This window comes from Dromiciops gliroides, chromosome 3, assembly GCF_019393635.1.
Source record: "Dromiciops gliroides isolate mDroGli1 chromosome 3, mDroGli1.pri, whole genome shotgun sequence".
Taxonomy (NCBI): domain Eukaryota; kingdom Metazoa; phylum Chordata; class Mammalia; order Microbiotheria; family Microbiotheriidae; genus Dromiciops; species Dromiciops gliroides.
The window spans coordinates 545,484,968-545,510,498 of record NC_057863.1 but is presented as its reverse complement, the minus strand read 5'-3'; the positions used below and the strand labels follow the sequence as shown (position 1 = coordinate 545,510,498).

The following is a 25,531-nucleotide window of genomic DNA, read 5'->3' as shown; positions in this document are numbered from 1 at the left end:
ATAACCCATATCAGATTGCTTACTGTTCTGGGGAGGGGGGAAGAAAGGGAGGGGGGAAGAAAAGTTTGGAACTAAAAATCTTATGAAAACAAATGTTGAAACTATCTTTACATGTAACTGGAAAATAATAAAATATTTTTATTTATTTTATATTATTATATTATATGAATTTATATTATTTTATTAAAAAACAAAACAAAAATGGGAGGGAAGGGAGGGCAGGAGAAAATTTTGGAACTAAAAATCCTATGAAAACAAATGTTGAAAACTATCCTTACATGTAACTGGAAAATAGCAAAATACTTTCAAAAAATTTTTTTAAAAAGAAAGTGAAAAAAATAAAAACAAAATAAAAATAAACAAAAAAAATTTTTAAAGAAAAATACTTTTAAATTATTAAAGTAGTATAGAAATGTCTATTGACATTGCCTATGCATTTATCACATTCTAAATGAATAATGCTCCTCCTGGAGTCAAAAAGATCTGAGCTTAAGTCCTATCCATATCTGACACATACTGGTTGGGTGACCCTGGGAAAGTCACTTAACCTCTAAGTGTCCCAGGCAACTCTCTAAGATTCTAAGTTGCAGAAAAAGTGTCAATCTGGATCAGCAGAGGAAGTTTCTCAAAAGGCACTTCTATAGTGATAAAATCATAAAGGGTCAAAATAAGGTTAACTCTTCTTGTTACATATTTCAAAAAGTCTTGTATAATTCTGACATGTATGGGAGGCACCTTCCTAGAAGGAGAGGCTTAAGGCAACATTTTGTTCTATCAAATGCTTTTTACTGTTAACAAATAATAAACACAGCAGGATCTTGCAGTCTGTACAACTTTCCATTAACTCTGTGGCTATAGAAAGAATGCTGTTTGTAAAAGCCAACTCAGTCCTTTCTCACACCTTCATGGAGGATATCCTCCTCAACATGTGCCAGAGACTAAAAATTTTACTGATAAGCAAATAAGTATTACAAGAATTAGTAATAGTTTGTCAACTGCCCTTATTTTTTGTAACAACAAGATTTAAGATGCAAGTATTATCATCCTCACATTATAGAGGATAAAAATGAAGCTGGCACTAAAGCAAAGTTTCTTAAACTGTGGGTTGTGACCCAATATGGGGTTGAGTAATTGAATGTGGGGGTCACAAAAATTTTGGCTATAAGAAATGGTTATGGGGGCGGCGAGGTGGCGCAGTGGATAAAGCACCGGCCCTGGATTCAGGAGTTCCTGAGTTCAAATCCAGCCTCAGACACTTGACACTTACTAGCTGTGTGACCTTGGGCAAGTCACTTAACCCTCACTGCCCCGCAAAAAAGAAATGGTTATGTGTACCTATTTTATATACCTATATACCCAGGGTTGTATAAAACTTTCTCGGGCGAAAAGGGGTCGTGAGTGGAAAAAGTTTAAGAAGTGCTGCCCTAAAGGACTTGCCCAAAGTCACCAGGCTATTAAATGTCAAAGGCCAAATTTCAATCCAGGTCTTCCTGACTCTAAGTCCAATACTCTTTCTACTACACCATGTCAGCACTCATGTGTTCTTTGTGCCTCAATCTCATCAGTAAAATGAAGGGGTTGGACTAGATAGCTTCTGTGTTCCCTTTCTGCTTTAAATCTATGATCCTATATACTATCCCCATTCCAAGATTTTAAGCTCCTTGTGTATAGGAATTACATTATTTTCATCTTTCTCTGCCTAAGTGGGCATGCAGTGGATAGAATGCCAAGCCTGGAGTCAGGAAGTGGCCTCAGCCACTTACTAGCTATGTGACCGGGCAAGTCACTTACCCCTGTTTGCCTCAGTTTCCTTATCTGTAAAATGAGCTGGATAGGAAATGGAAAACCATTCCAGTATCTTTGTCAAGAAAACCCCAAATGGGGTCATGAAGAGTGAGAGATATCTGAAACAACCGAACAACAAATGCCTCAGTGCTAAAGTATCTCATAAAGAGAAAGTCCTTAATATTTACTAAATTGAATTTTAAGGCAGAAAAAAACCAAATAAGACAATAAAAACATTCCAGTAAAGAGAGCTTTCAAAGAGGAGTCTATCTCAATTTGGGCTTAACTTGCCAGAGGGATTTTTAAAGGTATTAATAGGACTCTATTGTTCATATAATTCATTTATCACATCTATCACTCTGTTTATTTGCTGAGGGAATTAGAATCATCTTCCCACTACTTCGGTGATTTCACCAACAATGAAGTGGGAGAAGAGAAGAAAGAAAATAGCTGGGCTTGTAAATTTATTAGCAAAAATTCAAGGACCAGCCTAAACCACTCATGTGACATGCTGAATTACCAAAAGTAGTTTTCTAATAGCCTTGTTTTCTGCAGAGGTTAAGTAGTCTAGAAATTAGGTCTTTTTCCTTTACACTCATCCTTTAACACATCACAGAATCTCAGAGTTTCAAGACATCTCAGAAGACCTCTAATCCAACTCACACATGAATCAAATGGATAAAAGGAACTGAGGTTAGGGACCGTATGTGTGAATTCAGTGACATAAGGAACTGCTAGAGAGAAACTCCCTTTAACAATGCAGACTGATACCTTCTCTGCAACTGACAGTTCTAGAGAGTTGCCTAGGGCACTGAGAGGTAAAGTGCTTTGCCCAGGGACACGCAGTCAGGACGTCAATGGTGGGTCTTGAAGCTAGGTCTTCCTTGCCCCTACTCCAGCTCTCGATCTACTGTGCCAGGCTGTATCTCATTAGAATAATCACTCAGATTTAAATATCAGCTTACTGTTATCGAACATCAAACTTTGCACAAAGTAGTCAATGTTTTACTGAATCAGATTAATTATAATAATCTTTAGCATTTATACAACACTTTATGGTTTACATAAAAATTTACATTTGATCCTTACAACAACCCTGAAAAGTATTATTATCTTCATTTTACATTTAAGGAAACCGAGGCTAAATAAAGTTAAGTGACTTGCTCAAGGTTACACAATAACCATCTAAGGCAGGATTTGAACTTGTCTTCCTGCCTCCAAATCTCACCTTCTATCCACTGTACCACCTAGCCACTGCATAAACATGATCTGATCTCATCTTCATAGTACTCTTGGTGAAAAAGGTACACTATTATCATCTCCATTTTATAGAAGAATAAATCTGAGACCCAGCAAGAGGAAGGGACTTGCTGGGGATCACACAACTAGTAAGTCACAGACCAAAGCCTCAAATTCAGGTCTTTGGTGTTTTATATTCTTTTCATTGCACCACACACTTTCTCTCAAGTACAATAATAAAATAGGTGAATTGGCTTAAATTTCTTCCAACTCAAATAAAATCTAAGTTATTAAAAGAATGCTTATTTAGCTACTTGTTCATAAAAACGATGACAATAACCTGTCTTACAGTTGAGTAGGACTTTTAGAACTGAATTAATTCTTCAAAATACAATGATAAATGAGCGTTCTGTTAAGTAGGAGGAAAGAGTTCAATTATTTCCACAGAGCAATAGTTGCCATAGTATAGACAATTTACTTCCTGTAAGTAGTGTCTTACAAGGTAGAAGTACTCTCCAGAAGTCATTCATTTAACCAAAAACATTTCTTAAACACCTTCTCTGTGCAAGACACCAAGCTAGGCCCTGGGAATACAAAGTACTTCACATATATTAACTCATTTGATCCTCACAAGAGCCCTTTGAAGGTGTTATTAAAATCTCCATTTTCAATATAAGGAAATAAGACAAAAAGAGATTAAATGATTTGTCTAGGGTCACAGAACTGGTAACTACCTGAAGCAAAATTCAATCTCAAGTCTTCCTGCTCCAAGTCCTATATTCTATCCATTTTGATACGTACTTGTCATAAGGGAGCTCATGAGAGAAGGCCTCAAAAATCTCAGTAAAGTGGGAGGTAAGACTCTCTGCTTAAAAAGTAAGAAGTTGGGGTGGCAGTGGGCACATGAGGAGAGGTGAAAGTCTGGAACAGCTATCAAGGTGAGTACAAGGATCTGTGAACTATTTGGGTCAAAGTAACTTATTGACAAATTTTTTATATATTTAAACAACATTTAATGTGCCATATACTCTGCTGCAATCACTTTTTCTACAGGATTTGGCATTAAGTTCATAGGATTTTGACACATATTCTTTCATTCTTCATCTTGAAAATATTTTATCACACTGAATATAAAGTGTACAATTAATGAAAAGTTTATTTTTCTAAGCCTATAGATTTTCAATGGGAGTTATATCAGGCAAGCTATCAGACCACAGAAGCCCATTTTTTCTTCCATCTTGGCTACATTTCTTTCTTTTCTGACATGTGGTATGGTGCAAGGTCAAAAGCATTTTTTGGAAGTAGATGTTTTACAGTCTAATGAAAATGCCCAGATCTTATAGCTTACCCAACTAGACTTCTCAGAACTGTTTTGTATAGTCTCTCAGATTAATAACGTCAGCATTATCTCCAATTCCTCATTCTCCCACATTCTACAAGCTGTTTCTATATCACCAACAGCTTACAACCTGACCCCTTCTCCCCACTTTTATAGCTCCATACTTAGGTCAGGCCCTAATCACCTCTTGTCTAGAATATTACAAGTCTCCTGATTGATCTTCTTGCTTTGACACTCTCTCCACTCCTGCCCATCCTACACAGTGCTGCCAAAGTGATTTTCCTTAAGCACAGATCTGGCCATGAGGATTAGGAAGAAGAGGAAGTCTTTGAACCAGGAACTGAATTCCTTGGAGAAAGGAGAGAGTGATCTCAAAGCTGAGATTGTAGCAATGAGGCTCTAAACTAGATGGTATAAGAATGGAGAAAACTTCAAAGAGAAAACCTGATTCCATCACTTACTAATTATCTACATATAGGCAAGTCATTTAATTTCTCTGAGTCTGTTTTTTTTAAATTGCATGATAATTACACATCATACCTTAGAGCTGGAAGTGATCCCAAAGGTCAGTCAGTTCAACCACCTCATTTTATAGATGAGGAGACCTAAGGCCCAGAATGGGAAGAATCTAAAAGTAGGATGATGACAACAGAATGAAGAAAGCGGCAGTGAGAAACAAAGAATATACCAATTCTTCCCAATCTCACAAATTTTAGGGGCAGGAAAAGGAGACCAGGAAGGGTGCATGAAAGAAGAAGCAACACTTAAAGGATGACCACAGTAGGTATCTTTAGTCAGTCAGTCAAATAATAAACATTTATTAAGTAACTACTCATTGCTAAGCACATAGTAGTACTAACTAAGCACAGAGGGATACAAAGAAAGGCAAAAGATAGCCCTAGCCCTCAAGGAGTTCACAATTTCTCTTTAGAAGACAGCAGATCAGGGGCAGCTAGATGGCGCAGTGGATAGAGCACCAGCCCTGGAGTCAGGAGTACCTGAGTTCAAATCCGGCCTCAGACACTTAACACTTACTAGCTGTGTGGCCCTGGACAAGTCACTTAACCCCAATTGCCTCACTAAAAAAAAAAAGAAGACAGCAGATCAAACACACATAGGATGGAAGTACTAATGATGATGCTAAGAGCTCACATTTACACAGCCCTTTAGAGATCACTTTCATCATTATAACCATGTGAAGTAAGCATTACACATTATTATTCCCATTTTGTTTTTTAAAAAAAGGAACCTAAACTCAGTTACCAAAAGATTGGTCCATGATTTTCAGCTACTAAAAGACAGTGAAAGTATAAATAATCCCCTTGTTTTCAGGTTCAAACTTTCTTATGCAGTCTCCTCCCTAGACAACCCCTTTCTTTTTTTTTTTTTTCTTTTGGTGAGGCAATTGGGGTTATGTGACTTGCCCAGGGTCACACAGCTAGTAAGTGTCAAGTGTCTGAGGCCGGATTTGAACTCAGGTACTCCTGACTCCAGGGCCGGTGCTCTATCCACTGCGCCACCTAACTGCCCCGACAACCCCTTTCTTATGCACAACCACCCGAACTGACCAACAAAGAACTGAAAAGGGGGCAGGAGCCTGATATAATCCACATGCTGGGTCTGGAATGGGCCTTTCACACATGCATCCATAGCCTTCCTTCTCTTGTCATGGCCTCAAGATTATTTATTTCACTTACTGTCCCATCCTCCACTGTTGGCTAAGTTACAGATGTATACTGCCAGTCCTTTGGAAATCTGGTTGTATCCTTGTGTCTCAGAGAAGTTAGGGCTATAAAAGTAGATTCAAAAATCATAAGCTTAAAAATGATAACAGAATCCATGTGTTTGGGGCAAACTGCCTCAGTTTACCCAAATAACTCAAGGAGACCACCAAGTCAAGCAGAGACAGATTTATTACATTCCTGCAAGAATGGGCAAACTCAATAACTGAGTCGCAATAACTAATACATGCCTTGAGTTTTTATAGTAATATTGGTGGGGGGGAAGTCCCCACGTACACTAGGGCAAGCTCACAATCTAATTGGATGTTAATCCAATCCTGTCTTACCCAGGGTGCATGCTTAGCTCATGATCAATGTATGGAGACATGCATACGTGTTCCAGGAACAAGGGGGAAAAGGGGAGGGGGAACAAGGTCAAACTGAAGGAAAGGGGGGGGGGGCAGTCAGATGTTTCAGATCTCACAGTTCCCACTGACTGCCCCCTCCCCTCTCCCAGCCCCTGTCTCTAAAGATATTCAACGTGAATAACAGGAAGAGTCACTCAGGTGTTTCAGCATTGTTTTATAGTCATATTAATTTTAGAAGGATGACAGGCTTAAAATTTATCTTCGGCTATGTTGGGAAATCAAAGAAATAGAATAAAGAATAAAACAATAATACATTGTTGGGACCCTAGGGTCAAGGGGATTCTGCTCTGAGAAAAAGAAACATGTCACTTAACATCTGGTCTCAACTTAATTGCCGCATCCTGTGCTGAGCCCTGTCCTTTCTTCTTGAGTCCCGAGTATTGAATTGGTGGGCAAACTCCCCGACCCACTCAACAGGGACTGGGGTTCTGACACAAGATGGATTCCAGATAAAACTAAGATGTAGCTGACAAGTGGGGAGACTGAGAAGAAGTAAAACTACTGTTAATTGGCAATAAAACTTAAAGGAGACAGTGAGAATTTGACAAGCAATAAACTTTTAAACTAACTATACTGGGGCAGGGCTGAGTATCTTCCAGACCCCATCCTCAGAGTTTAATCGGACTCAAATCCATAATCATCTCATACACATGGGAACTGATGAAATTACCAAATCAAAAAGTACTGAGGAAAAGAAAAGAGGGTCCAGTACAAAATCCTAGGAGACATTCAATTATAGTGGCTATGACCTAGATGAATATTCCTAGTTCAGGAAGAGAAACAGGAGAAAGCAGTGACACAAAAACCTAAAGAAAAGAGAAAATCAAGAAGAGGGTAGTCAAAAGCTGTAAAAGGTCAAGAAGAATTAGGACTGAAAAAAGGTTATTAGATTTGGCAATTAATAGATTACTGAAAACTTTGGAGCAGTTTCAACTGAAAGTGAAATAAGAAGAAAGGAAGTGTAGGCACTGACTGTAGACAGCCTTCTCAAGTTTAGCCACAAAGGGAAGGAAAGAAGAGACAGTTAGATCAGGTGATGGTTTTTTGAGAAAGGGTTGTAGATTTGTAGATGGTAGGGAAGTAGCCAGTATACTGGGAGAGATTGATTAGAGAGTGGGAATGATGGAATGATAAAGGGGGCAATCTGCTAGAGAAGACAGGTAGGGATAGGATCCTTTGTGCATGTGAAGGAATTAGCCTTGGCAAAGAGAAAGGCCATTTTTTCATTTGAGGTGGGGTAAAAGAGGAGATGGGGGCGGCGAGATGAAGAGGAGGAGAAAAATGGCTTCAATTTTTTTTCTGTGAAATATGAGGCAAGGTTCTCACTTGAGAAATTGGGGGGAAAAGAAGCCTAGGGAGGTTTGAGAAGGATGAAAAGGCTTGGAAGAACCACTGTGTTGAGTGAGATAGTGAACTAAAGAGTGTAACGATTGGAATGATGCCACCTGCTGGAGAGCTACTGTAGGAAAGCTCCACCATGGGGAGAAGGCGTCTGAGAGCAAGCCATGTAGTCAGTTCCCTGGCGTCAGGAAGTGACGTTTGCTCGTGGGTACTGTCTATCAAAGCTACCAGCCACGCAACTTGAGGAGCCTCCCATTTCTGGGAGGAGGACACGAAGTAGGAAGCGGACACTGGAGGAAGGGTTCTTCCTCTTTTTGTTCCTGACTTCGCCATGGTGGGTTGGATGATGGGGTCTCTTAGAAATAGTTAGATTTTTACCTTTCTCTCTGATCCCAATGCTCTTTAATAAATACTTAAACACTTAAATACTCTTGCTAAAGCTTATAATATTGGCGAGCACTCATTAGATATTTTAGACAAGAGAGAATATACTTGTTCTGATAGATGCCAGGGGGAGGAATAGAACATTATGTAGATGCTGCAAAGAGGCAAAGTCAAGCTTGATTAAAAAGAAGAAGAGGAAGAAAGCAGCTTAATCATTAAATCTATCTAAAAGTAGAATGGACTGCCTCAGAAGGTGATAGACTCTCATCAGATTTCAAGCAAAGGCCAGATTAGATCAAAGCTTCTTAAACTGTGGGTCATGACCCATAGGGAGTCAAGTAACTGAATGTGGGGGTCCTGAAAAATTTGGCAACAGTAAAAGGTTATGTATGCCTATTTTATATACCTATATACCCAGGGTCATGTAAAAATTTCTCAGGCAAAAAGGGGTCACAAGTGGAAAAAGTTTAAGAAGTTCTGGGTTGAATGACCACACATCTGTCACTAATGTTGTAGAGGGGTTTCTTGTTCAGGAATGAACTGGACTTTGAGATGTCTCTTAAGTTCTCTTCTAACTCTGAACTATTACTCTGTAAAGTTGCCCAAAGTACACTCTGCTGTTATAGATGTTAGACCTATATTCATGACTATTATATTTTCAGCTTTAAAAATCCAGATGCTTGTTCAAAGCACTGTGACTAATTCTTTACCAAGGCATACACTATTTCTAACATCATTCCTTAAATCTGTCTGAGCCACAAGAAAGATAAAAGGAGAGGAAGAGTATACATTTTACCAAATGAATCCCTTGGAAAGCCAATGTGATACATAGAAAGACCATTGGACAATGGAGTCCAAAGACCTAGGATAACCCTGTGCTAGCCACATAATGAAGCTGCTCATATTTCCCTCATCTGTAAAAATAGGTATAAATAATACTTGCTCTCAAATCAACAACCATTTATTAAAGACTCAAGGCACTAAGCTAGGGATACAAACACAAAAATAAACCTGCCATCAAAGAACTGATATATACCGCTGGGGGATATAAAATGTACACATATTCAAAACAATTCAACAATCATTTACTAAGTGCCTACTATGTGATAGGTACCTACTATGTGCCAGGCACTGTGCTAAGCTCTTCTAAGTCTTTTCTGTCAGTAACAACTGGGGGAGGGGGGGGCGGAGTGGTTCAGGATAGGGCTTTTGTAAGAGGTAGTGTTTAATCTGAGCCTTGAAGGGAAATAGGAATTCCAAAGAAGAAAGAGGGTGTTCCAGAAACAAGGAGGAGAGTCTATATAAAGACAAGGAGACAGAAGATGAAAATGTTCTATCCAGAAAAAAGCAAGCAGTTCAGTTTGGCTGAAATGATATGTTTGAGTGACACTGATGTGTAATCAGCCTGAATTTAAAAGATGAAAGTGTCAAACAAGAATTTAGAGTTTACTCTAGATTAGACCCATGCTAAGGCTTGTTGAGCAGGGGAGTGTCAAACTTTTGCTTTAGGAATGTCAATTTGGTAGCTATGTAGAAGATGGAATGAAGAGGGGAGAGGCTGAATGCAGGAAGAAAAGCAGGAAGCTACTGTAATAGTTCAAACATAAGGCAATGGATGAGTAAATTCAAGGTAATCTGAAGAAGAGTTCAAGGAGATCAAAGACATCAAAGATGTAAGATCCATGAGAAAAAAGAAAGGGACAGGATGAAGGACACTGAAGTAGAGGAACTGAATTTAGAAGAGTAGCCAGTTCCTCATCAGAGACCAGAACAAAAGAGGAGAAAATAGGGGATGACAAAGGGGTCTGAACCACAGAACTACTAAAAGGAGAGAGAGAGAGAGAAAATGCTGCAGGAGGATTAAGAAAAGGAAAGAAGAAAAACTGTGGGAAGACAAAAGAGTCAACGAAGGCAGAGGAAAAGGATTACCATGTAGCTGTGTGAGCCCATTTGAAATTAGACTACAAATCTGTAGTAGACTCAGTTACTGGTTGTGTGGCTTTCTCCATCAACAACACTCAAATCAAAATGAAGAAAATGGATGGTACAGATAAAGCCAGAGTGTCAAACCACACTGCACACATTTCAAGGCATGAGCCAGTGTGGGACCAGGGGTCAAGGGATTCAAGAGCAAAGAGTAGAGCACAGTTGGACTTAACTACAAAGTCAAGACTGCAAAGTGAAACCACAGTAGAGGCAATGGGCCAGGAGAGCAAAGACTGGTGGAGTGGCTGTACACAGTGAGGATGAATATATGGTTTAAGAGGAGTGAAGCAGAGAGAGAAATGCAAGGGTAGGAAGTTTCAAACCAATTAAAGAATTTCTGAGTCCTGAACAATGCAAAGAGCAATGGCTCAAAAGCCAACAGGCCTGGGTTCAAATTTCACTTCTGACACTACCTGGGTAACTTTGGGCAAGTCACTTAGGCTCCCTGGGCCCCAACTTCCTCATTTGTAAAATCAGGGGGTTGAACCAGATGATGGCAAAATCAAGGACATAACTATCTCTGTAAGTTTCCAGGGCGAAATAAAAAACATGGTAGCTGAGGTTAATTAACTATAAGACTAGGATAAAAAAGGAGACATTAAGATGTATCCAAGGGCAGCTAGGTGGTGCAATGGATATAGCACTGGCCCTGGAGTCAGGAGGACCTGAGTTCAAATTTGGCCTCAGACACTTGACACTTACTAGCTGTATGACCCTGGGCAAGTCACTTAACCCTCACTGCATTCCCCCCCCCCCCAAAAAAGAAAAAAAACTCTAAGGATGAACAAAAATATTCATAGGCAAAATATTCATGGGCAAGTCACTTAACCCCAATTGCCTCACTAAAAAACAAAAAAGATGTATCCAGATGTCCTTAAGAAAGAAGGAAAGGGTTGAGGAGAAAAAGATTTCTATGGAACCAAGTACTGAACTCCTTGAAAAAGGAGGGTCAATAACCTGGAACCCTGCAAATGATTATAAGAAGGATCTGGATAGGGCAACAGAGATGGAAGAAGTGAACCTCAGGTGAGAGGTTTCTAAAAGATGACAACAAAGGGAGGCTTTGTACATGTCAGTGAGAAACAAAGAATATGGCTACTTTTCTTCTCTCTGTTCCAGGGTATCTTTAAGCATGAGAGAAGATGTATCTAATACAAGAGAAAGGATAGCAAGGAATAAAGTGTCTTGTGGTGACAGTCAAGTTTCTGCAAATGCAAGAGGATGAGAGAAGTAGAAGAGGAAGAAGGCTAAGATAAAGGAAGGTCATCAGCAATAGAATAGGGATTCCAGAAAGCACAAGAGAATGGAAAAACAGAGTGGGACAGGGACCAAGGAGATTTAAAGCAGAGGTGGATGTGAATGAATGTAAATTTTCACCCAGGCAGCCAAAGACTATTGCTAATAATAAATCCAAATTCTTACCAAGTATTCATTACCGTTACTATTTCAAGTTACTGCCAAGAAAATGACAATCAAGGTTAAACTACTATACCTTTCTTAGGCTTTCGTACTCCTCTCGAAGTTCCCCTGGTTTACTTAATTTGATTGGTGCTCTGAATATAAAGTCTGCAGGGAAGGATAAAAGGAAAATACTTTAATGTATTTTTCAAAGAGGGAATTGTTAGTCAAACCAATTCAAACATTTATTATGGACTTGTGTGAAACATTATGATGTGTAAAGCACTTTGATGAGTTCTGAGGGAGCTATGAAGATGAAAAAATAATCCCTACCATTATGTAATTTGCAATCTAGAAAGTACTATTAAAAATACATAGAAAATGATAACACAAAATAGAACAAGCAGGTGAGTGTTAGTGAATGACATTCAGCTGAAATGTATTAGTGGTAATGAAGTGATTCCTATCTTCTATCTCTAAATAATACTACTAGAACACAAGATTTTCTACACAGAATTCCAATAGTTGTGTCAATGAAGTGTGTATTACATGTTAAATTATATGAAAAACCATGGTTTTTAGACCAGACCTACTTTCAATAGAATAGTAAAAGTATTTAAAGTATCACATAGAAAATTGCAGAGTTGGAAAGGACCTCAAGAGTAACTAGAATCTAATTACTAGATCATTCTTCACAATCGATTACGTCTTAAGAGTCCATGAGCCTAGGTCAAGACCACTGGATTTGGAGTCAAAAGTCCTGAGTTCATAGTCTAGCTTTGCCATTACTTGTATGATTGTGGGCATGTCACTTCAACTTTGTGGGCCGCAGTTTCTTAATCTGTAAATTGAAAGTTAGGCTTGTTGACAGCTAAGTAGCACAATGGATAGAGCACCAGGTCTGGTGTCAGGAAGACCTGAGTTCAAATTCAGCCTCAGACACTTACTAGTTGAATGACCCCGAGCAAGCTACTTGACCCTGTTTGCCAAGAAAACTAAATGGGTCATGGCGAGTCAGACACAACTGAAACGACTGAAAAATAAAGATCCTAAGATCCCCTTTAGCTCCCATCTGAGAAGGAATCCCCTCTACAACATTCCTGAGAAGTAGTCATCCAATATCTACCTCAAAGATCTACAATTTAAATTTTGTTCATGATACTTTACTTCTTACTTTTGCCACAATGAGGACTGTGAAAGCTATACACAACAAAGGAAAACTATCTTAAAATCCTCCAAGAAGAAAAGTCAAATTACCTATATATCTGTCCTTGCTTAAATGAAGTCATTTCCAAGGTCTAAATAAAATATTTATTACTAAACTTTCTAACAATTTTCCATCCTTTCAGGTAAACAAATATTTGTTTTGAAGCCACCTTCAGCTTCTAAACAAACTGTGTTTTTCTTTTTTAAGTTGGACTAGTTATATTTAGAAAACAATACTTCTATTTGATGTGTGCTAATACTTAAGGAATGTGGAAGACACTGCCATTATACACATTCAACCTAGGTAGTAAACAGAAACTCAGGGCTCAATGTGCTAGAGATTGATTAATCACCAGATTTGGGCAACAAACATTACATCACACCTTTAGTCACTTGAATGGAAAAAAAAATTCCTAGTGATTATTCTGAAAATTGTATCCCTTGTGTACATTTCAAGCACGCATCATCTTTCCAAGGATTTAGAGGTGGACAAGACCTTCAAGATATCTAATCCAACCATTTTAAAGATGTGGAAGCTGAGGTCAAGAGAAGTTAAGTAACATGGTCAAGGTCATAAAGGTAGTAAGTAGCAGTACCAGGATTTGAATCCAGATCCTTTGACTCAAAATGCAGGATCTTTTTTTTTTTTTAAACTACACCACACTACACACATGAACTTTTTCAAATAGCCAACAGAAAGTTTATAGATTGGGGGCAGCTAGGTGGCACAGTGAATAAAGCACCAGCCCTGGATTCAGGAGGACCTGAGTTCAAATTTGAACTCAGACACTTGACACTTACTAGCTGTGTGACCCTGGGCAAGTCACTTAACCCTCAGTGCCCTGCAAAAAAAAAAAAAAAAAAAAAAAAACCCAAACAAACAAAAAAGTAAACCAGGGGGTATCCAGGAGGAAAGGGTGATCAACAATGTCAATGCAGAGAGGTAAAAAAGGATCAGGACTGAGAAAAGGTCATCAGATCAAGCAACTAAAAGATAGCTGGTTACCCTGGAAAGGACAAGGTTGGAACAGTAAAGAAGACAATGGAGTCTTCTGCTGGGAAGGAATGAGAAGAATGGTATAAGAGGCTGGAAAAGAAAAAGTATGAATCAGCTGTTGTGGGAGTGCAATGGAGAATCAACTAAAAAGGAAGAAAAAGATGCCAAACAGTGAGAAGCCATTTGGAATTAGAATATATAAATTTGTAGTGGATGACGTGGTATAACTTTTTCCAACTACATTAAGCACAGATCAAAAGTACAAGCAAAGAAGGTAGATGGTAGAGGATGATTCAGGATTGAGAACTAGAAGAAAGTGAATGATAGTAGGACGAGAGGGCAAGGTAGCACATCAATGCCTATGCTTGGTCCAGTGTGACAATAAAAGAAGGAGTGACTAGCACTAGAAAAGGCGGTGGGGGTGCATGATGCAGCATCTTCTGTTGAAAGCCAGATTTCCATGAGTATAAGAAGACATACAAAGACTAAACAGAAGAGAGAAAGAATGAGAGGAGATTTTTCATGACTGAGGTGGGTTCCAGAGGAAACAATGGAAAAGAAGGGTAAACAAGAAAGGAGCTTTAGAAGTGATAGAACTAAACTAGATAGGGACAAGAGTACAGAGAAGAGAAGAGGATTTTGGAGACAGCTAGGTATCGCAGAGGAAACACTGGCCCAGGATTCAAGAGGACCTGAATTCAAATCTGGCCTCAGATAACTTGACACTTACTAGCTGTGTGACCCTGGGCAAGTCACTTAACCCTCATTGCCCTGCAAAAAAAGAGAGAGAGAAGGGGATCCCCCGCCAAGAGATGGTGACTGAGCAATGGGAATGGGGAACAGAATGTAAAATCTTCTAGCTACAAGTACCAACTGGTTAGGACCTCTTTCTTTCAAGTTGATGATGATGACATATGATAATGGCATAGTATTCTCTCTCCAACACTGAGAAGCTGAGGATAGTTGAGGTTGGGGAAAGGCTAGATACTTTGTGTCTCCAAGAACACAACTCAATTCAAACATGGCATCCATTTAGTAATTATATCCCAAAGTGGTAGCAGAGGTGGCAGAGTTTAGTGAGGTTATCACCTCATCACTCAACACTAGGAAGTGTTTATGTACCTAAAATCCCCAGGTCTTTTTCACACAAATTACAATTAAGTCAAATTGCCTTCTCTCTTCCTGTTCCTTTATTTCAACCAAAGTATAGAATTTTACTATTATCACAATTAAATTCTGTATTATTATGGTCTATTCAGGGCAGGTAAGTGGTGTAGTAGTGGGGCCTGGAATCAGGAAGTCTCATATTCCTGAGTTCAAATCTGGCCTCAGATAGTTACTAGCCATGTGATCCTGGGCAAGTCACTTAACCCTGTCTGAATCAGTTTCCTCATGTGTAAAATGAGCTGGAGAAAGAAAAGGCAGACTACTCCAGTATCTTTGCCAAGAAAATCCCAAATGAGGTGTCATCACAACAAACAACTGAACAACAACATAACCCATTCATTATTTCATAATGTTGAGATCCTTTAGAGACTGATTCTGTTATCCAATTTCTTCCAGGTTTATGTGTTATATAATAAATTTAATACACATGTTATTGCTTCATACAAGTCACTAACAGCAATGCAGAAAAGCATAAGGCTGAGGACAGAGTAGGAGTAGATAGGTCCAGGGTAATGGAATAGGAACACCAAAAAAAAATTTTATTTATCTATCTATTTATTTTTGGCGGGGCAATGAGGGTAAAGTGACTTGCCCAGGGTCACGCAACTACTAAGTGTCAAGTGTCTGAGGCGGGATTTAAACTCAGGTCCTCCTGAATCCAGGGCCGGTGCTTTATCCACTTCATCACCTAGCTGTCCCTGGAACACTTTTTATAGTGCATTCAGCACCCAGAGCAGATTTCTTTTTTTGTTTGAGCTATATAGAGACCTAAGAGAGGCTGAAGAAATTGGAAAGGACCTCAGAAATCATCTAGATCAACCCTCACTTCAAACATGAATCTCTTCTAAAATATCACCAAGTGATCATCCAACCTCTACTTAAAACCCTGGTGATAGAAAAATCACTACATAAACCAATGCATCCAATTCCATTGTAGGAAAGCTCTGAAAGACAAAAAGTTCTTTTCTTATAGTGAGCAGAGTTCTGTCTCCTTTTAATTTCTTTATATTGATACTATTTCTACTTATCCCATCCCTAGAACGAACCAAGTTAAAATTGCCTTATATGTGACAAGACTTCAAATATTTCAAGAGAGCCATCAGATCTCCCACCTCAACACCACTCCCAGAAGCACTCTTCTCCAGGCTTCTTCTCTTCTTCCTGTTCTTACCATTATATACAGTAGCTTCTTCCTCTTCCTCACTGTGATTGCCCTTCTCTGAACATACTTTAGTTTGTAAACATCTCTCCTAAAATGTGACATTCAGAAAAGGTCTGGTGATGATTTATATATTCCTAAAAACCCACATGAATGGTCAGGAAGAGCTATCTCAATAAACAAACGAAAATGTTATGGTTAAATTATGTGCCCCGAGGCTAAAATATACACATTCATAAAATCTTAATCTGAGGATTTAATAAAATCTTGACCATCACTAGGCTTTCTGGACTTTACTAGGAAAGCACTTTTACAGTTCTCACAAGTCTAAGTTCTTCAACAATGACGGCAAAAGCAGGCAACTTCTGGGTGAGGGGGGGCGGGGAGAGAAGCAGCAATTTATTGTCATAATGGAACAAGTAGGCTTCTGAGCCAGTTCACACTTTGTGGATATCACTTGGTCCAGCTAATGATCTCACAGAATTTCCAAAATGCTTTGATATCCAAAGAAACCATGTGCCTGGGAGCACAATGTTCCATCACCTAAGGCTAAAAATTAAGGTTATTTTCTTCCAATTCTAACTAGTCTGGTCCTATTAAGAGGAAAGAATCCTAGTGTCCTGCATGAAATTTTACTTCACACTTTCATGGTCAGCACACATTTGGAGTATAATGTTTAAATCTGAGTGCCACATTTTAAGAGGGACAGTAACAAGTTAGAACATGTCCAGAGGACAGCAATCAGAATGGAAAAGGAACTTCAAACTATATCATGAAAGGACTGGCTGAAGAATAGAGGAATATTTAACTTGGAGAAGAGAACATTTTAGACAAAGGGAAAGTATGAATGCTATCTGCAGATATTTGAAGGGTTACCATGGGGAACAGGGATCAAACTTGTTTTGTCTGACTCTAAATGACAGAACTAGAATCAATGGATGACACTTCCAAGAAAGCAGATTTGGGATCAACAGAAGAGTTTTCAAATAGAGTTGCCAAAAACAGAATGGGCTTCCTTCCTTGGAAGACATGGATTCATGTCCTTTCACTGAAAATCTTTAAAGGGAAGAATGTTAACAACTTATGGGAGATTCTGTGGAAGTGATTTAGGTAAGGGCTGTACTAAATGACCAGTAAGGTCCTATAAACATAATTTTCTATTATTCTATAAACCATTGTGTTCTACCCAAAGAAATCTCCAAAGGGAGAGAAGATATTGAAAAATGTTTTTCCAACTATACTTTCACCTAAATCTTTATTTTTAATTTAATGAGAGTATACATACTCTAAGTCATGCTTCTAAATAAGAGTCATCAAAGGAGTAAAAAAAAAAAAAAAGGGGGGGGGAATGAAGGTAGAGAGATGATTTTGAAATGAAAACTGGCCAGCCTGGACCTCTCCACAAAACATAGGCAGTACAGCTTGGGTGGAGGGAATGGAAACAAATGGCATGGCAGCACAAAACTGAGACTAAAAACCTACCTGAGGTTAGCATTCTCCATTCTCCATGGAGTTTACTTTGGGTAAAGAACCAGCAGGGTCCCCACACCCTCCAAACTAATGAGGCTGAAGATGTCAAACCTCAGGAGTCCACACAAGAAAGTGAAGAGAAAGGAATCAAAATTTGAGAAGTAAAGCTAGAGACAAGCTTCTGAGAATATGAGATAAAGGCTAAAATATAAAAAGCCTGAGAGAAAAAGACTGGATATAAACCAAGTTCTCCAAATGACAAACCAACAGTGAAATGCAAAGACAAGAAAAAAAATGAGTTTAAATGTTTTTAAAGTGTCAACACACTGAATTAATATCACACTCTCAAGGAAACAACCCCCACCCCTAGGGAAGAAGGGAGGAGGAGGAAGAGTAAGAAGATGATGATGATTTTACAGATTTTTCTAGAAATTATGGAACAGCATCAAGAAACTCCAGTACAGTTCCAAAGCCAAATTAAACTTCAAAAAGAACATATTACAATGGAAATTAAGTTGGAAAGAAGAGCTCTAGAAATAGTTTTAATAGAAAAATACTTAACAGAGAACTTCCCAGCACAGGGCCCTAGCCTCAGTGTTTCATTCTCTTCACCCTGAGTACCTAGCATATAAGACCTCAGTCTACTTTTCCTTGTCCCTTAAAAGTGGCCAACATAGAACCTGGGACTCTCCTTGTGTTTCTCCCCCACAATTCTAAACACTGTACTGTTTCTACCATATCACACTAGGTCCCTAATGACATCAAACAATTTTCCATCCAATCATTATATATTCAGTCCTTAGGCAAATCCCTGGTGTACAGGCTCTGCTTACTTTCTTAGGAGTCTTTCCTTTTCTTCATGATCTCTATCAGCTCTTCTCCAATCCTGGAGATGCTCTGCTAGAACACAACTTTGTGGCTTCCTCTATTCCAAATGAGAAACTCTAGTAAAACACTCTTGTCCTATCATAAAGGCCAGGAACTATATGCTAAGAGAGAACCAGAAATACCAAATTTGAATATCCCAGTCAGGAAACAAACATAGCAACAGATAAAACAGATTCTACAGAAATTCTTGAGTTTTTCAACAGCCTACAAATGACAACCCCTTACCTTTACCTTTACCTGTGGAAAAAAGATGCTGGAAATAGCTTTAGGTAACCAAGTTACCTTACACATTTTGATCCATTAAATCCTAGGACCACTCCTTTGGTTAACTTCTTTCTCTAACCCTCTGACCAGGAGTGTGTTTAAATCAGGAGACCTCTAAGGAAATGATGTCTTAAAGGATGTCAAATAACCACATTCCATAACCTGACCCACCAATGTAAGCCAGGAATTACAATGAGTTTAGTCAGTGAGCAATAGGATTGTCACAACTGAACAGCATTAGACATTAACCAGGTCCTTCCCCCTAAGAAAAGATTTCTGCCTGGGGTGTGGTAACAGGTTATTAATAAAAACAAACCAACCAACCACGAGACAGGCATTATACTGTCTGAACCAAAACTCCTCAGGAAGGAACTGTCATTGTAAGGACATCCACACCTATCACAGATGCACAAACAAACCCTCTCTTACCTTTATACAGACTGCTGCCCAATCACAACTCAAAATATTAAAGAGCAAAGAACCAGAAGTCTGGAGACTAGTTTCGGTTCTTCTAGTAACTGTGACTCTGGACAAGTCACTTCCGTGCCTTATCTAGGCTTCCCTTTCTTCATCTGTAAAACTGAGGAAGTTGAATTTGATGACTCCTAAACTCTCTTCCAGTTGTTCCATGATTTTATAAAAAAAAAAATTTAGGGGGCAGCTAAGTGGTGCAGTAGATAAAGTACCAGCCCTGGATCAATAATTCCAAAGGACTCATGATAAAACATGCTATCCACCTCCAAATAGAGATGGACTCAGAGTATAGATAGACTGAAGCATTTCCCCCCATCTTTCTTTCTTCTGCTTTTTGTGGGGAGTGAGGCAGGGGGAAAAAGAAAATTTTAAACTTAAAAAAATCATTGTGTTTTTAAGAAATAGTCTTATTAAATAGTTAATAAATGCTTTTTGACTGATTGACTAATGCAGGGAGGAAGAATCATTCCAGAAACAGAGTAAAGGCATGTTTAGGAGAAAGCGAATAATTTAGTTTGAATGGAGCATAGAAAAGTGTAAGAGGCATTGGAAACGGTTGGAAAGATAGGATGACACTAAATTATGAAGGGCCTTGAATGACAAGCTAAGGAATCTAAACTTCATAGCAACAGAGAGATTTCTGAACAGTAGAGTAGCAGAATCAGAGCTATTTATTATCTGGTGAAATATAAAGGGGAGGGAGGGTGGAAAAACCAAAACGAGGAGTATTATATGATAAAATCTGTGTTTTAAAATTGAGCTGGCATAGCAAAAAATTGGGAACAAAGTGAATAGCCATCAGTTATAAGAATGATTGAATAAACCATGGTGCATAAATTAAGTGTAGTAAGAAGTGATAAGTATGAAGAATTCAAAGTAACATGGGACTATATGTATGACCCAACTGACATAAAATGAAACAAGCAGACCCAAAAGGACATAATCACAACAATAATCTAAATTAAAAGATCATTAAAGGTAGTATGCTATCTACATTGCTAGGCAGAGTCCATATATCTGGTATTTCTATGTAACTTTGTTACACAGGAAATGAACTTTAAGCAGGGTTGGGGATGCAGGAGTTTCAAAACAACTGGGATAAAAACAAAAGGTATCAAGAAAAGTTCTTTTTTAAAAAAAAAAACAATCTACTGAGTAGTGGAAAATATGAGATGCGCTGTAGGGTACACAAGATGGAGGTAGGTAGACTAGCTAGGGTACTACCTCAGAAAACCAAGTGTGAGGTGATAGGGATTGTGGTTGTAACAGATGTATTGAGGAAGGGACAGTTAAGGAGTAAGGAGGGAAAATTGGACATTTGGAGTCAGAGGACCTGGGCTTGGTTCCTCATTTTGCCACATACTACCAACATTACCTTCAGCAAGTCATTTGACCCCTCTAAGCCTCAGTTTCCTTAACCATAAGTGAAAAGGAAGGATAAAATGGCCCCCAAGCCCTCTTTCAGTTCTAAATCTATAATCCAGTAACACTGATTCATGGGAAGAAGACCAAGTAAAGAAAAGTTATCTTCAAATATGAGGTGGAAAAAAAAGACAGGTGACAAAATGCATAAGGTGAGAAAGTTGAGACCTGCGGCAGGCAGATGCATTTCAGTTATGTTGGATATCCCTTTCTGATCTACTATGTGCCTTCTACTGTTAAGCTCTGGGGACTAAAAAGACAAAAATGAAACAGTTTACATTCTAACAGGGGGAAATAACACAAAACATTCAAAGTAAATATAAAGAAATTTGGCAGGGAGGCACTATCTGATGGGGAAAATCTAGAAATGCCTGGTAGAATCTGATGTCTGAGTTGAGCTGCAGAAGCTAAGGATGTTGAGCAGCAGAGGTGAGGAATGGAAGACAGCCAAAGGCACAAAGGTGGTAGAATAAGATTGTATAGCAGAGACGGCCAGTTGACCAATTTGACTGAACTGTAAAATAAGGGGAGTAACTTTCAACGTAGAGTTGGAATCAGATTTATGAAAGGTTTTAAACAGAGTAATTTGGACTTGATCACAGAGGCAATAGGAGTCTACTAGAGCTTCTTGAACCAAGGAATGGCTGTCAGATTACTCTGCTTTAGAAAGCTGTAAAACAGGAGCAATGTGGAAGATGTCTCAGAGAAGGGAGAGATCAGGAGGGAGGCCAATTAGAAGGCTATTCCGACAGCCCAGGCAAATGCCAATGACAACTGAAACTGAGGCAATGACTATGTAACATGTAACAAATGTAGAAGTAGAATAGATAAAACTCAGTGACTGACTTGGCGGGGGAGGTACCGGCAAGAAGAGCAAAGAGACTGCTCCTTATGACAATCTTGGAGTCTTCATCTCTTCACTCTACCCATAGAAAAGAACATTTATTTAGACAGTATAAGTAAAAGCCTAGAAACTAAGAAGGTGACTGACTTTTAAACACCGTCACCACCATTCTTGCACAGCAGTAACAGTACTATTACACCTTCCCTTAGGAGCGCCAGATTCAGCTTTGGACGGCACATTTTAGGAAAGACGGCAACAAGCCGGACTGTGCTAGAAAAGGAAACTCAGGACCACAAAGACTGGAACACGACACATTAGGGTCAGTTGAAGGAACTGAGGGTGTTTAGCCCAGAGAAGTGCTTCCAGCTTTTTTCAAACACTGAGGGCTAGCATGTCAAAGAGGAAGTAAACGTCTGTTTGGCCCCAGAGAAAGGGGAGTCAAAGAGGCATATTTGGATAATGTTGAAATGGGGGGGGGGGGTGTTAAGTAAGAAAAATGTAAGAAATATAAGGAAAAAAAGTTCATAACAATTAGAGCTAATTAAAACTGGAATTGGCTGCGTGGAGTTGTAGTGGAAGCCCCTTCATAAAAGTCATTAAGTACACCTTAGATGACTGCTTGTTAGGCCAAAGTATAGAAGGGATTTTTGTGTAGACGGTTGGTCTATGAGGTTCATTCCAGCTTTTAAATTTTGTAAAATTCAAACAGAATTGATTTTTGTCTTGATAGACTTCTCTCCAATAATGCAGATGTGAATTAACTAAATACATGTAAAAAATAGCATATTGTTAGGAAGCAGCCTGAGAAAATGAAAGGAGCACAAGATTCAAGTCAGAAAACATAGGCTCAATTTCAAGATTTGATAGTTCTGTAAAGGCTAAAATTCTAGCTAGTCTGTCTAAAAGTTTTAGCAAGAGTTAGGCTTTTAAGCATTTATTAAGAAGAATAAGAATTTGGTAAAGAGAGAGAGAAAGGCCTACATTCATCTATCTATTAAAGGGAGAGCATATTTCTAGCTCCCTTCTCCACCAGAATCCCCAGGAAAAGAGAGTGAGTCAGAGTGCCAGCCTCCCCCTTCCTCCTCCCACAAGCAAACGTCACTTCCTGACGCCAAAGAAAAGAGGCATGGTCTTGCCCTCAGAGACCTCCTCCTCATGGTGGAGCTTTCCTACAGTAAGTCTCCAGCAGGTCACGTCACTCCAATCGTTACAGTTCCTACCTATGTGACTTTGGGCAAGTCATTTAACCTGTCTAAATACTGGTTTCCTATCCTTTGAAACCTTTGCATTTGCTACCTCATAGTGTTATTATAAGAAAAGTGTTTTCTAATTCTGAAAGTGCTGGAACTGTGAGCTATTATTACCAAATAATAATGATGATAAACAGTACTAGTAAGCAATCAAAAAGATCAGAAAAGGTAAGCTTTACAATTAACCATGCACCTACTTGACTAAAATAAGCAACAATTTATACTTGGTAATACTGGTGATTATTTTGCCTCCTGGGAGGCAACTGAAGACTGCAAAAAGAAAGCTTTGATATTTTGATCCATAATTTTATCAATGTGGGTGCTACCTCCACTAAAACAATTCCAAACCCCTTCCTAATATTTTATGGATTAAGACTTTATGGATTGCCTCATACCTATCAGAGTGGCAAATATAACAAAAAAGGAAAATGTTGGATGTTAGAGGGGATGTAGGAAAACTGGGACACTAAATCACCACTGGTGGAACTGTGAACTAATCTAACCATTCTGGAGAGTAATTTGGAACTATGCCCAAAGGACTATAGAACTTCACCATATCCTTTTGTGAGAAAATAATGAGATCTGGCAGATACTCAAAGGCCCCACCTGGAGATTAATCTAAACTGATTGAATTAAGTGAGAGTGATTGACTTGGCTGATTAGCCTACTTAAAGTTAATTAGATTGTAACCACACCTGGCCTGCCCTTAGGAAGGTATTGTTCTCCGAAGCTAAGGACTTTGAACTCAACTCAAAACCACCTTCAAAGTCCAGCGAACCAATGGTTTTGGATGACACCTACCAATTAGCTTGAAGCAGTGTGTAAGGACCGCCTCTGCTCTAGACCTATAAAAAGTTTCCACACTCAGTTTTCAGGAGCAGTTCCTGTTTGAAGCAGGCTGGAGGTGGAGGACTTGATGAAGAGCCAGACTGGAACTCTAGGCTAGATTAACTTTCTGAACTACATGTGTTTTCCTTTTGACTAATACCTAGTATGCTTTAATAAATGCTTAATGCCCAAAGACTGGTGCTAAAGCTTCTAATTTAAGGCTACCACACATTTAGATTTTAAACATCACACTTTGATCCAGCAATATCACTGCTAGGTTTATATCCCAAATAGCTAAAGGCTATAAACCCTGACTTTGGGTTTAGCATGCTATCTAGTGCGCCACCTAGTTTTCTGGGCTCACTATCCTAATGCTGAACTTAATGGAGACACTCACATGGTATAATCTACCACAACTCAGAAATGCTGAGCACTAAAAATCCAACAGCCCCAGACTCCCTGGTAGCTAGAATCGTAAACATGTTCTACACCACCAGGCTTTTTCTCCTCCACATATACTATTTTCTAGCTACTACAGTAGATGCTTAATAAGTATTACTTGAGTTGCTTCTAAAATGATGATCCTTTCAAAGTGGCAGAGGAAATGTAAAAACAGTTGCACTCTCGATAGATTCCCAAATTCTGCTAAAATCATCTCTTTGAAGAGCACAGTACTATAGCAACCAGGGGTTTAATAAGCTACCATATAAAATCTTGATCAATTAATTTCTAAAAAAAGATAGGTTGGGCTGACTGACGATTTTAATCACTAGGTTTAAGACAGTTCCATGATCATTTTTAAGTGCTCACTACGTGCAAGAAATACAAAGACAAAAAAAATTTTCTTAAGTTTTCCCTACCTTTGAGGAGTTTATATTCTACTGGTTCTCAGAAGCAAACTTCTTTTGATCCCATATGTAAAAAATTTCACCATGCACCAACAAAATATGTATATTTATCTTAAATTCTATACATGTATAATTGTACTAATATGCTATGTACATTATAAAACATTTGCAAAAAAAGATACTAAAAAGGATGATAAAGATGAAATATACAACATTCATTTTCTTTTTACTTAATGGTAAAAGAATCCCTTTGTTGTCAACAATATTTTCATAATACTTATTTACTGAGAAAATGTTATTAAATATGTTTTATTACTTGAGGGGAAAAAAATTTCCCTGTGTATGTCCCAAAGCAAAGGTTTCGATGCAGCAACACTCTTGAGTGCAGCCAGAACCAAATTTAAATGTAATTAGTAAATATTTAACAAAATAAATAAAAATACAACAGGATATAGTTAACAACACACACATTATATATAGAGAGAGATATATATGTATATAGATATATAGATTATATGTAGTGTTAACTATGTGGTTTTCTAAGTCAATATGTGGCTGGCAGGGATCCTTATGTATGGTTTAGTACCCCCTCACTTTCTATTTCAGTTTGACTTCACAGTCCTTAGAGAATATGGAAGACTAATATCAACAAGTTATAGAAGGATGGCTTAATGGATGGCATGGTCAGACTTGTACTATGGGAAAATCACCTTAGCAGGTGAACGGAGGATGATGACTGGACTAGGAAGAGACTTAAAAGAAAGCAACTAGGAAGCTATTACTATAGTCCAGGAAAGAAGTGATAAGAACCTAAATGAGGGTTTTGGCTTTGTTAGGAGAGAAAAGAGGATGGATTCAAGATACGTGGAGCTAGAAATGACATTTGGGTTGAGTGAAGGTTGAAATTAGGTGTGTAAAATTGGGTGATTGCAAGGATGTTGATGCCCTCAAAAAAATAAGGAAATTTGAAAGAGAAATAGATAATAGGGAGTAGAAATAAGGTAATGAGATCTGTAGTACAAACTACAACCCAGTATGCCTGCTCATCCTTGTCTGACTCATTTTGTTCCACTTAAAATGAAATGGGGGTGGG

At 38.6% G+C, this 25,531-nt stretch overlaps 1 protein-coding gene across 1 annotated transcript in view; it reads right to left on the bottom strand.

Annotated features, from left to right (window-relative positions):
* Nucleotides 1–25,531, bottom strand: part of RNF169 (ring finger protein 169) — a 97,888-nt gene that overhangs the window by 60,872 nt on the left and 11,485 nt on the right. Inside the window, exon 2 of the mRNA XM_043997607.1 lies at nt 11,716–11,789. Coding sequence (XP_043853542.1) covers nt 11,716–11,789 — 74 coding nt within the window. The remainder of the gene's footprint in view (nt 1–11,715; nt 11,790–25,531) is intronic.